The 11958-nt window shown below is 46.1% G+C and overlaps 1 protein-coding gene across 1 annotated transcript; it reads right to left on the bottom strand.

Moving 5' to 3' along the window:
* Positions 1–2017: 2017 nt before the first annotated feature.
* Positions 2018–7852, bottom strand: SET (SET nuclear proto-oncogene; the record flags this gene model as incomplete). The annotated part of the gene is made up of 8 exons (XM_079544586.1): positions 2018–2102; positions 3039–3185; positions 3279–3449; positions 4487–4600; positions 4773–4876; positions 5346–5488; positions 6443–6500; positions 7780–7852. 8 exons carry the CDS (start codon positions 7850–7852, stop codon positions 2079–2081), a joined length of 834 nt encoding a protein of 277 aa, XP_079400712.1. The 3' UTR covers positions 2018–2078.
* Positions 7853–11958: the final 4106 nt, after the last annotated feature.

Here is an 11958-nt window from a genome sequence, read left to right as displayed (position 1 = left end):
TCTCTCTCTAGATGGCAAAAAAAAAAAAAACAAAAAAACAAAAAAACACAACAACAAAAAAATTACAGTTAATATTTTCATTTGCTTTGCAAGCAGAAAGTCCTGAGCAGAAGCTTTAGTTGAGATGGAATAAAGTAAATGGCCTTATTTCACATTGACCACATGCAGATGGATGCTGTACCATCTCAGGTAACCAGGCTGAATCCGAGACGGATCCAGTGCTTACAGAACACTCTCCCCTTTCCTATGTTATTTGGGCATGTCTCAAGTAGAGATTAATCTTGCTCTGCTACGTGTACTCTTAAGCATTAAAAAAAAAAAAAAAAAAAAAAAAAAAAAAAAAGCAGAATTTGATTACAGCAAATTCTGTGAGGAAAAGGAATCGGAGAATAAGAGCAAGTCTTCCCAGAAGACAGTCTTCTCTACACATCCAAAGAGAACTAGCTGTTTGAATTTGAGATTAGCTAATACAATCTTTTAAATATTTCAAAAGCACAGCATGTTAAAACAACTTTCATTACACTTTGTGAAATACCAACAACCTCTATGTGAAATCATTACAAGCTATTCAAACAGTCTCTTAACACGGGGGGAGGAAAAAAGAAGTCTATCTAAAGCATATTTACACACTGCTACCAAGGAGAGAAAGCAGTAAGTGGCAGCTTCTTTATACAAAAGCTTCCAAGAATCTCGCTAATTGAAATAACCCGAAAAGTTTGCTTGCACTGAATATTTATTTTCACCTGAACAGAATTCTAGAACCACAGAAAGTCTTACTAGAGCCCATGCCGTCTTTTTATTCGGAGTTTGCATGGTCTTCTCACGCAAACTGATTTCCTTGAGGTACAGTACTCCAAGTTAGTACTGAAACAGCTGAGACAAGCGGCTTTTCTTTTTGCAGAACACGAATACAAGCTTTATCTTCATACCAGGCATATGCACTACAGCCTCGTCTCACGACTGGCACATCATTCAAGAAGTGGAGCACACAGCAGTACCTCCAGACGAAGCACTTCCCAAGTACTGCCATCATGGAACCTAAATGAACCGATTACCAGTCCACAGAACCACAAGGTTGCATTGCACTACATAAATACTGACCAAACGCCCCCAAAAATGCCAAGAAGCTATGTGCAAGTCTAAAACAGAATATTACAACTGTTTCTTTCAGTGAAGACCAACCAGTCCCTTTGTGTACACATTTAGTTTTATTGTAACAAAGCAACTTGTACACTTTAACGTTTAAAACTGAGCATCTTTCTTTCCTTTCCAGTGAAACAAAAAAAAAAAAAAAAAAAAAAAAAGAATTTAAAAATAAACAAGAACAAAATTACAATAGAGAATGTCAATTCCAAATAAGATCCTACAGGTTCTGCTGATTCTCCATCAAGTGGCAGGGCTCAAAGTCATCATTAGGAGAAGATTTTATTTTAAAAGTGTCATCTTAAACTGCAAGGATGTTTGTTAAACATCACAATTAAACATGCCAAAGGAGAAGAAGCCATGTTGTCAAAATGCCCACTTACCCCACCCACACATCTGAAACCCACCCCAGGCTGACCTTCTATAACCCCATTTTTTTTTTTTAGCTTTTTCTTTTTTTTTTAAACAAGAGAAAGTAGACAGATACATGTTGGTAAATGCTAACTGTCCATATTCACATAGAGACACAGTGTAATCTCTGAGCCCAATATACAGAGAAAGAAGGAAAAAAGCTAGATTCTATGCACTACTACACAGGGGCCTAGCACTCTTCAGCTTCCAGCAGAGTGAAGGGAGCAGAAGGTTTTCTTTTTTCCCACAGAATATGGTGTGTTGATTCCATAAACAGTTTTTGTTTTGAGACAGAAAGGGATAAAAATGAACTTGAAACAGAAACCGGTAGATTCTTTTCCACTGCCTTCTGCTCAAGGTATTTTCCCCAAATTAAATCGTGAACCATGGTGTAGAGGAGAGAAAAAGAGACCTCAAGAGAACAAGGAGACTGAGCACAAGAAAAAAAAGACAGCAACTTGCTCCCAGGGACTGGAGAAAAATTAAAAAGGTAAAAAGGGAATTTGGAATCCATCAGTGTTCAATTAGTCATCTTCTCCTTCATCCTCCTGTTGAAAGATAAACAACAATTAAAAGTCTAATCACTAAACGCCAGATAGCACGAACTTTCAAATGCAGTAAGTAGAATGTTTTGCTACCCTAGAGACTACAGTCCTACAGTATTACTCATAGCACTGTGTGATCATCTGTCCTTCTTCACTAATAGTGACACTTATCATGAGTTATGCAGCACACAGAAGCCAGTCAGTACTGTACGTCCCATTGAAGAAACAGTTCTGAAAGAGTTACCATGACTTAGAATCACTAACATTCATCATTCAGAAAGTGAATTCATTCTTTTTCTTTTGTGTTTCCTTTTCAAATCAGAAGAGCAAAATTCTTCAACCTTCAGATGTTGGTATTCTAATTACAGCCCATTACTCAGCACACAGTGCCTGGTACCACACACAGCAGTCCTCCTGCCTCAGTAACCAGAAATAAATGCTCAGTTTCAACTTCCTGATGCCCCGAGTGCTGTCTCCAGAGCCCCACTCGATACTAAGCAAAACTTAATTCCTGAACTCAGCAAGGAGTCTTAGCTAGAATGCCAATAAGCCAAAATGAACCAACAAGAAGGAGAATCACAGAACTGGATGCATCAACAAAAGCTACTGACAAGTAAAGTTTTGCTATAATGCTCGCTAATTAATGACTTTATTAAGCTAGAGCAGATACTAATATCCTAATTCACCTAGAGCACTTTCCTTGCAGGTTCACTCAAACTAGGTTATTTGCACGCTCAGATACAAACGTACTTACCACTACACTGGAATACTGTAAGTTAAAGCAATAATAGTTCTGCTTCTCTCCTTCTAAAACTTTGTCAATGACTGCACAGAAAACTACCTTCACACCAATGGCTCAATATTCTCACAAAGTCCCTCCATTAAACTGATTTGATTCCCACAGATCAGAGAGGGAACAGGTAAAGGTTGAGTGCTCACCTCTCCTTCCTCTCCCTCATCATCATCTTCATCTTCTTCTCCCTCATCTTCATCTCCTTCTTCGTCAATATCCTCCAACCCTTCTTCCTCTTCATCATCATCATCGTCTTCCTCTCCCTCCCCTTCTTCATCATCCATATCAGGAACCTTAAAGAACATACAATAACTACAATGATCAAATTCACTTTTACCTGCGCAGCGCTTCTGCAGGTACGGCTAACAGCACGGCGCTCCTCTTACCAAGTAGTACTGTAATGGATTTGGCCAGATGTCATCCTTGATGACCTCTCCTAGCTCGTCAGCACCTGCATCAGAGTGGTCAGTGAACCAGGTAAAGAAACTTTCTGGCTCTTCATGCTGCCTCTTCCTACTGGCTTTGTTCTGTGTCTGGCTTGAACGTTTTGTCAGATCCTGAAAACAAAATTAAGAAGTTCTCTAAATACATTTTTACACTTTCTTGTGTGTGTTCCCCTCCCACCCCCCGCCCTCCCCCCAAAAAAGTAAAACATGAGCACCATTTAGAAACACACTTGTCTAAACAACCAAAACATGACATTTATTCCATCTTTCTGGGAAAAATCATAAAATAAACGTTTGGAATCTTAAGGATTCATAGCAAAAGGTACCACTCAGCAGTAAGCCTACTTCTTTTAATGACTTCCACTGACACACTGTGGATACACAAGAACTTGCACTTCCTTTATGCCTCCCTGTCACGGAAGTAAACAAGTGTTTAGTGAAATGCCAAACTTAAAATAGCTTAATACAGCTCTAGAGTTGCTGCGATTGTAGCTTAATGCTACATCTACCACATAAATCCACAGTTTAAAAATGGTCAGTCTCCACACTTCGAAGCTCTGTCTTTAACTTAATAGTGAGATTTAAGCCTGCCAGGTGTTCTTATCTTAGCATGCTCTGCTTTGAAGTCTTCAGAACATTCTCTATGGTAAGCAAATAAAAACGCACACAGTGCTACAACATATGGCCACAAGAACACATCCACCACATCAGCCCAGAACTTTCCTGAGTTTGAGAAGAACACAACCATCCTGTATTTAACCCATTCTTTCTTGGGTTACAAGGTAACTCAAAACTTCCAATGTCTGTTTTCTTAACAGAATCATAACATTTATAAGCTTATACTATTTAAATGAACAATACTAAAATTCACATCGATTTTGTGGTATATTTTAAAGACCATTCAGCTACTTCAAACTAGAACTGTGATTTCTGCACAGTAGCTAAGTTGAGCTGCTGTACAGAATTGAGGATAAATTATGTATCTCCATATAAGTATTGCAAAATATGAACTACGTGTACAGAAAAGAGGGAAAGGGGTGGAAAGGGGAAGAGACAGCTGCAGTTATGAAAAAAAGAAAGGAACACAAATGAAAATGATGGTATCACATACAGCAGCAACTGCCTCTCCCAGATACACAGAGACACACCTTTCCAGATTTCCATTTGATCTCAGTTGATTTTGAAGATGGGTCTCCGCTTTCATTCAGGTGAAACTCTTTGGAGAGAACTTTATTTTCAAAGTATGGATTCTCATCAAAATACTGCAAAGTTGAGAGCAAAAAGTTAGAACTCACAGAAAGTAATCGTATACGTGCCAAGTCAAATCTGGTACTAAATAGACAACTGGAAAGACTAAGTTACAAACTACAAGCCCATACACAACCACAGTCAAAAAAGCAAAGTCACAAGCGAAGGAGTATTCAAAGTACTTACAAAATCTATTCTGTAACCTGATTTGATGTCTTCAAATTCTGTCACCTCAACTCTGGTCAAATAATGCAGTGCCTCTTCGTCTTCTTCTCCCAGCAGTGCAGATACTGAAGAAGAATCAGGAATTCCAAGTTAACAAAGCTGTTAAACTTATGTCATGGACAAGAAATACAGGAGATTTCCACTGCATATGATCTGAAAAGCAACACATTTGAGCCAACTTCTTGTGGCCCATTTTTTTTTTAAGACAGAAGCCAGAAAACCAAGTACTAGCAGCTGTATTTTCTTTCAAGGGGCTGATCATTTGTGGAAAGTGTGAAACTTGTCATTTAAAATACAGGAAGAAAATTGCCATGGAATCCTAGTGATCAAGATGTTCCTTTGGTCAGCAAATACAAGAGCCAAAAAGCTTATAAAATGTACCCTGTGACAAAAGGAAGTGTTTGCACACGAAGCAGGCTTCTGTGTAAGTGATGCCTAGTAACATTCCTAGAAAACACTCAGAACAGCAAGAGCCTCACATTATAAGCAAGGAAGCATTGAATGTACGGAAACAGAGGGCTATTAGCAATATACCTTGCGGGTGGTTGACAAATGTTGTTACCCAGAAATTTGGGATTTTGGCGATCAATTCTGACCTCTTCTGGAAGAATGGTTGGCGGAGTTTGTTGTATTTCTGTTCTACTTTCAAAATTTCCTCACTGGCTTGTTCATTCAGTCTGTAATAGAAAGAGCCATGCTAACCTCATGAGAGAAAACTGTATCATCAGCTGCAAACTGAATGGATTTAATTGTAATAGTCAGGAGCTCAAACATAAAACAGAGGCTCAAAGCCATAACCACTGGCAAGAGACACCCTACCAGAAGCAAATACACACATCTTAACGAAGCACTCTAAGTGTATGTTATGCTTTGCAGCATTACATGAGGGGCAGACCCTTATTGATGCAATGCAAAGTAGTATTCAACATCTTACACATTTTGTTTGCAAGACACCTGTTGATGTGTAGTGTGTAACACTGTTACCCACACTGTATAATTTCGGGGCAGGTAAGCATGACTACAGCAAAGCAACTTTGTACCCCACATCAATAAAGCCTTAAGACAGAACACTTAAATGGCTTTCTAAAAGACAGAGCCCTGAAACCACAACTTGAGCCTCACTTCTCACCTGCATGCATAGCAGGGTAAATGTGCATGCAGATGAGACCCAAATACGGACAGAGCACGCACTATCTGGGGAAATCAAATTGTCAGTGAACTTTTCTACCTGTTACTCTACAAAAACACACATGTATAATAAAAATATTTCCAATAAAGCTATCTTTTCAACTTCACTGCTTAGAAGCATGAGAATACTTTTGCAAAACAGCACACGAGTCAGCATGGAAAATCAGTAAGTAATAAAGCTCTTAACTATCACAATGAATTTAAAAATACAAACTCAAGTTCTGTATTATCAGTTTAAAAACTGTTAACCAAGAAATGGAGGCACTTATTCAAAATTTTGGTCACACACAAATAATTCTTAAAGCTGGTCAGGTCAGAACACAACACACCCCGTGGGGGAAGCTGGAGGGACTGAGAACCACTGCCAAGCACATCATGGACTTTTTATTTTTGGAAATCTCTTACTTTCCGCTAAAGAAGAACGAAAGCTTTGTAATGTTTACCTGTCTATTTCATTCTGTACTTCATCAATGTGTTCAATTGCTTCCTGTTGCTCTTTTTCTGAAAAATAAATGAAAATGCATCAAAATCCCTCAATTCTTGAACCTGAGGAATCACTTGACGTTTTCTCCTAAGACCTGTCCCAGCGACCTACTGCAGAAATACAGGCGTTTCTATTTAGTGCCTTCAGCACTACCAGCCCTTCAAGTTTCACCTACTTTACGGTGAAGTGTGGCTGAAGTGCTGAAAAGTTCACAGAAATGGGACTGCTTACAAGTTTACGTCCAAAAATCACAGCTCCAGTTCCTCTAGGTGGTTTTACAAATCAATGTGGGCAGTAAGCAAATCGGGAGAGATAACTAACAATTTCACTACGCAGTTACAAGCCTAAGACCAACAGATTTCAAAGAACACGCATTAAGCGGTTCAGAAAAGACAGGAACATCAATGGGAACAGCCCAGCCAGGAACGCGCTGCCTTCTAAAAACCAAAAAGCACGCGGGATGGGTCAGTTACAAGGACAGAACTCCGAGGTCACGCTTCGTCGGGTAATTCCTATCGCTACGTTCCCTCGGACGCGTCCGGCAAAGCTCTCGGTTAAAGGCCGCCCGTTCGCCCATCGCGCCCGGGGATGAATGAGCGGCAGCGGGAAGGGGCCGGCGCGGCGCGATCAGCGCTCCCCGCACGGCTCAGCTCTCCCCGAAAGGGCCCGGTCGCGCCGCGGGAAGCACGTGTGCGACCGCAGCGTGCGGCGGGCAAGGAGGAAGGAGAGCTGCGCCCTTCCTCCGGCGGCGGCAAACGGGAGGAAACCCGCGGCACGGCGGCGACCTTTCGAAAGCGCGGAGCGGCCGCGATCGCACGTGGGGAGGCGCGGGCGGTTCGCTCGGTCGGGCACCGCGTGGCCCCGCGGCGGCGGCGGCGCTCCATCCCCGCGCGGCGGAGCGGCACCACGCGGCGGAGCGGCGCCGAGAGCGAGAGGCGGCCAAGCATCATGGCGGCGGAGCACAATGAGGCTCCGCGGATGCCGCTCCGGGAGGGGGGGCGGGGGGGCAGAGCGGCAGAGCGGGGGGGGTCCCGCCGCTCCGCCGAGGCCGCAGCGCCCCCCGCCCGGCCCCGCCCGCGCCCGTGGGGAAGAAGGCCGGGCCGGGAGCGGAGACAAAAGGGCGCTAACATGGCCTCCTCCCGCCGCCGCCGGGGCCTGCACATCCGCCCGGCCGGCCCCGCGCTCTTCCCGCCTCCGGCCCGGCCGCGGCCCGTGCGCTCGGGGAAAATGGCGGTCGGCGCGGCGCGGCGCGAGCCGGACGCCGCCATTCCCTTCCCGCCCCCGGCGCGGCCTCACCTGAGGTCTCGTCGGCCCCATCGTGGTTGGAGTTGAGCTCCTTCTTACTGACTTTGGCCGCCGGCGCCGACATGGTGGCGGTGCGGAGCGGAGCGCGCAGGGAGGGAGGGGGCTGTAGCGGGGCTGAGGGAGGGGGGGCCGCGCGCAGACTCCTCCTGCTGCCGCTGTGCTGCCGCCGCCGCCGCCGCTCTGCCGCCCTCCGCCGCCTCCTCCGCCCGGACCTGGGGCTCCCGGATCACAGGGGGCGGCAGCGGCGCTCGCACTGCCTCGCGCTCCCCTCGGCCAGAATCGCCGCCGCCGCCTCCTCCTCCGCCTCCTCCTGCTGCTGCTGCTGGCGAGGGGCGGGCGGCGCGGAGCGCATGCGCAGCAACCCCCCCCCTCCGGGGCACGGGGGGGACGTAGGCCACGACGCGCAGGCGCACCGAGCCCCCCTCCCGGGCGCTGGGCGGCGGGCGGCGAAGGGCGCAGGCGCGCGCCGCTCCGCTCCTCTGGAGAGGACGAGCGCGCCGCCGCGCGCAAGCGCTGAGACCGCCTCCCGCCGCGGGCGGCACGCGCGCAGCCGCAGAGAGGCTCCTCCCGCGCCCCGCCCCCGCCGACCACTCCATGCTGGGCGCCCATTGGCCGCGCCGAGCGCTCTGGTGAGGCGGGGCTCGGCGCGGAGACACAGAGGACGGCGCGAGAGGCGGGAGAAGAGAAGGAGGGAGGCAGGGAGGCGGAGGTGGGGGGAGAGAAGGGCTGCGGCGCGCGCAGGTGTTCGTGTGAGGAGCGGCTGGGGGCGATATGCGCGTGCGTGCGCGCCGCCGATGCCGTCACCCGGCGCACGTGGCCGCGCACCTTCAGCGTGAGCGCCGAGCTCGAAGCGCGCGCGTCTCCTCACCGCCTCCCCCGCCCCGTGCGGAGAGGCCGTCTGTAGCGGAGCGATCCCGGCGTCACGAGGGGCTGGCAGAGGTCCCGCGGGGGAAGTTTGTCTGTGTGAGGGTTTGGGATCGATGATCCTAACACGCAGCCGCCCCGAGCGGCCTCACTGCCTGAGGTGGCCCTGCCGGCACCGGCATCTCCGGTGCTGCCTGGCCGATGGGGCCCTCGGACGTGGCTGCTGCCTCCGCGTTGCTGCCTCCAGCTGGAATATGACTCAGACCAGTTCAGACATTACGTTCCGAGGGCGCAGAGGCCCTGTCAGTCACATCAGCCCACTCCGTTGGAGTGGAAGCACAGCCCTAGAAGGTCACTGAGCCCCAGCGCCTGCCAGCACACCTGCCACTGCAACCAGGACAAGCAGCCTTTAAATAACCCTTTTTGTCCCTTTCCACCTGTTGTGGAAGAGCTCAGTGCAGCCTCCAAGCTAAGTGAGCCTTGTTTTTCTCTTAAAGTAACAGCTGAGCCACTCTTTTCTACCAAAAATGCAGCATATCGCTCACAAATGAATATTATAATGCAGATCAAGCTAAGAAACAGACACAGCTTTGATGAAGTAGAAACTTGCCCTTTGTGGTTTGCTTTCCAGTCACACAACATTCTCACATCCCTTCCCTTCCCTTCCCTTCCCTTCCCTTCCCTTCCCTTCCCTTCCCTTCCCTTCCCTTCCCTTCCCTTCCCTTCCCTTCCCTTCCCTTCCCTTCCCTTCCCTTCTCTTTCCCACCTCCTCAAGTTGCCCTTCCAATGTACTTAGCCAGCAAGGCCTGGATCAGCTCCTGCCTCCTCAGAGGCCCCACAATAGTATCCCATTTCCCGTTCACACCTGTGGCTTCCAAATCCCAAGGTTTTTTCCCTTTGTGTTCCTTGCTGTCACTTCCTGCCGGCTATGTCTGCTCCCGCGGCCACCCACAACTGCTGTGGCACAGCCACAGATTGCACTGTGCTTCCCCATGCAAACACGAGAGGAGCTGCCACCTGTGCTAGAAGCAGCAATGAAGCATCACAACTTAATAATGCAGGATGATCAACCTCTCCCCTAGAGGGAGGTCTCAAGGCCTTTCTGATGCCCCACACAGCAACAAAGTTTCTCTCGCGCTCTGTCTGCATTTCCCAAGATTGATTAATATGGATGTTTTCATATCCAGACAAGGTAAGGTAAGCTCAAGTGCGCAGCACGATTTTCTTTCTTCTGTTTTCTTTTAATCTCTTCACTATGCAACTGTGTATGTTTGCTTATTTCCCTTTTAGCACTTCTAAAATGCTATTCTGTTCTATAGATAGGCCTTTTAAGGTCCACAATTTGAAAATGTAGGCTGTATAATTGAAAGTCAGTTCTGTGATGATCAAAGGAGCATATGGAGCATATGCTTACTCCCTACTCCCTACTACTTCTGCACATAAAGCAGTATGTGCTCCTGAATTGTGATTTGTCTGTTCCACTGATGTACCCTTTCACCCAAACTGACCAGTTGCTTTTAGTCTTGTCTGCCTTTCAAAGGAGAACCTCACTTTCAGTTCAGCTGCAGTCTGACTTTTGGGTATAATTCATAAAAGGTCTCCCAACAACAGGTGCTTACATACTTCTGGGGCTTGGCTCAAACAGTTTGACAGCAACTCACAGAATGATGCCTTCTCTGTCCTCCCTTCATTGCTTTATAGAGACGTAATGAAATAAAACGAAGCCACTGAGTTAGTGTAGTTGTTAAGAAGGAAGGATGAGAGCAGAGCACCTAGTGGCTGTTGCTGCTGAATTGATTCACTGTTTGTTCTTGCTGCACTGTCAACATATATGCCCAGGAGCAACATGACTCAAGTATTTGTGAAAAAGCAAGCAGCGCAATTCTCAACTCATCTGAAACTTTCCTCTTTGTAGGGATCCTAAAGCCCACGTAGTTTCATGAAAAAGGAAGAAAAATGGCATCTAGGTGATATAAAGCCTTGTTACATGAGTTATCTGCTGTTACACAAGGTTTTCCAGAAATTACATGTGATGCTCAGACATGAGACTGTGCTTGATATTCATGATAACACTAAAAACAAACATCCCGTTTAGAAAAACTTGTAACTGATAAATATTCAGTCACTTTCCTTCACCGCTACTGATGTTTTTCATTGTCCGTAATTAACACCTAAGGCAGTTTCAGTCCTTTAATGACTGTTGATTATAAAATGTACAGTTACAATCCTGTGAAATAGATGTGTTAATGCATTTGCAGAATATGGTGTCCTCCTCCTCTCCTCTTTATATATATATATATACATATATATATATATAAAAAACATCAAATATAATTGACAAGTAACACTTTTTCCTGAATGACACCGTCCAATATGCTGCCTCTATCTCAAGTAGCTTCTTTCCATTGGTGTTACAGTTTGTATTCCTGCTCTTCTCTGAACTTCAAGTTGTATGGTTGTAGTTGCAAAACTGGACTGTCTGTGGTATCTTTCCAGCTGAGTGCACGAGCGTTGTCAAGTAAAGGAGTTAGATCTTCACAGCCTTCAGGGTGGCAGTGACTCTCAGATAAGTGAAGAAAACTCGTGTTCGTTTTCCTCTGTGTATATGTGAACGTCTGGGGGGTGTTGGCAGCACCTGATAATGATTAGTGGCCTTACAGTTTACATAGAGTGTAGTGGTAGTTGCTCGTTGTTCTCGAGAATGGAATAAACAGAACCTATTCATAAAGACAGTCTTGTCTTTGATGCAGAAGTTCAGATCTCCCAATATGTCTTTCTTTAGATAGATACAGAATCATAGAATTGCTTGGGTTGGAAAAGACCTTAAAGATCATTGACTCCAACCACAACCTAACCATACTGCCCTAACTCTAACAACCCTCCTCTAAATCATGTCCCTGAGCACCACATCCAGATGGTTTTTAAACACATCCAGGGATGGTGACTCAACCACCTCCCTGGGGAGCCCATTCCATGCTTAACAACCCTTTCTGTAGAGAAGTTTTTCCTGATATCCAACCTAAACTTACCCTGGCACAACTTGAAGCCGTTGCCCCTCATCCTGTCACCTGTCATCAGTGAAAAGAGATTACTACATCTAATATTACTGCATTACTACAAGACAGAGACATAATTGGTAATCATGCCTAGTTTTTGTAACGTCAGCTGTACCTATTAAACACGGACCCTTGATTTGGCAAGTGAAACCAGAAAATGTGCTAAATCCTCACAAATACAATGTAATGATGTGTGAAAAAATGAAGAATAAATTTCCCACTAAGTATTCCTGCTATACAGAATGGGCAT

The sequence above is a fragment of the Tetrao urogallus genome, assembly GCF_951394365.1.
Source record: "Tetrao urogallus genome assembly, chromosome: 19".
NCBI classification, from domain to species: domain Eukaryota; kingdom Metazoa; phylum Chordata; class Aves; order Galliformes; family Phasianidae; genus Tetrao; species Tetrao urogallus.
Note: the sequence above shows the minus strand (reverse complement) of the source record. Positions and strands in the feature narration are given on the sequence as shown.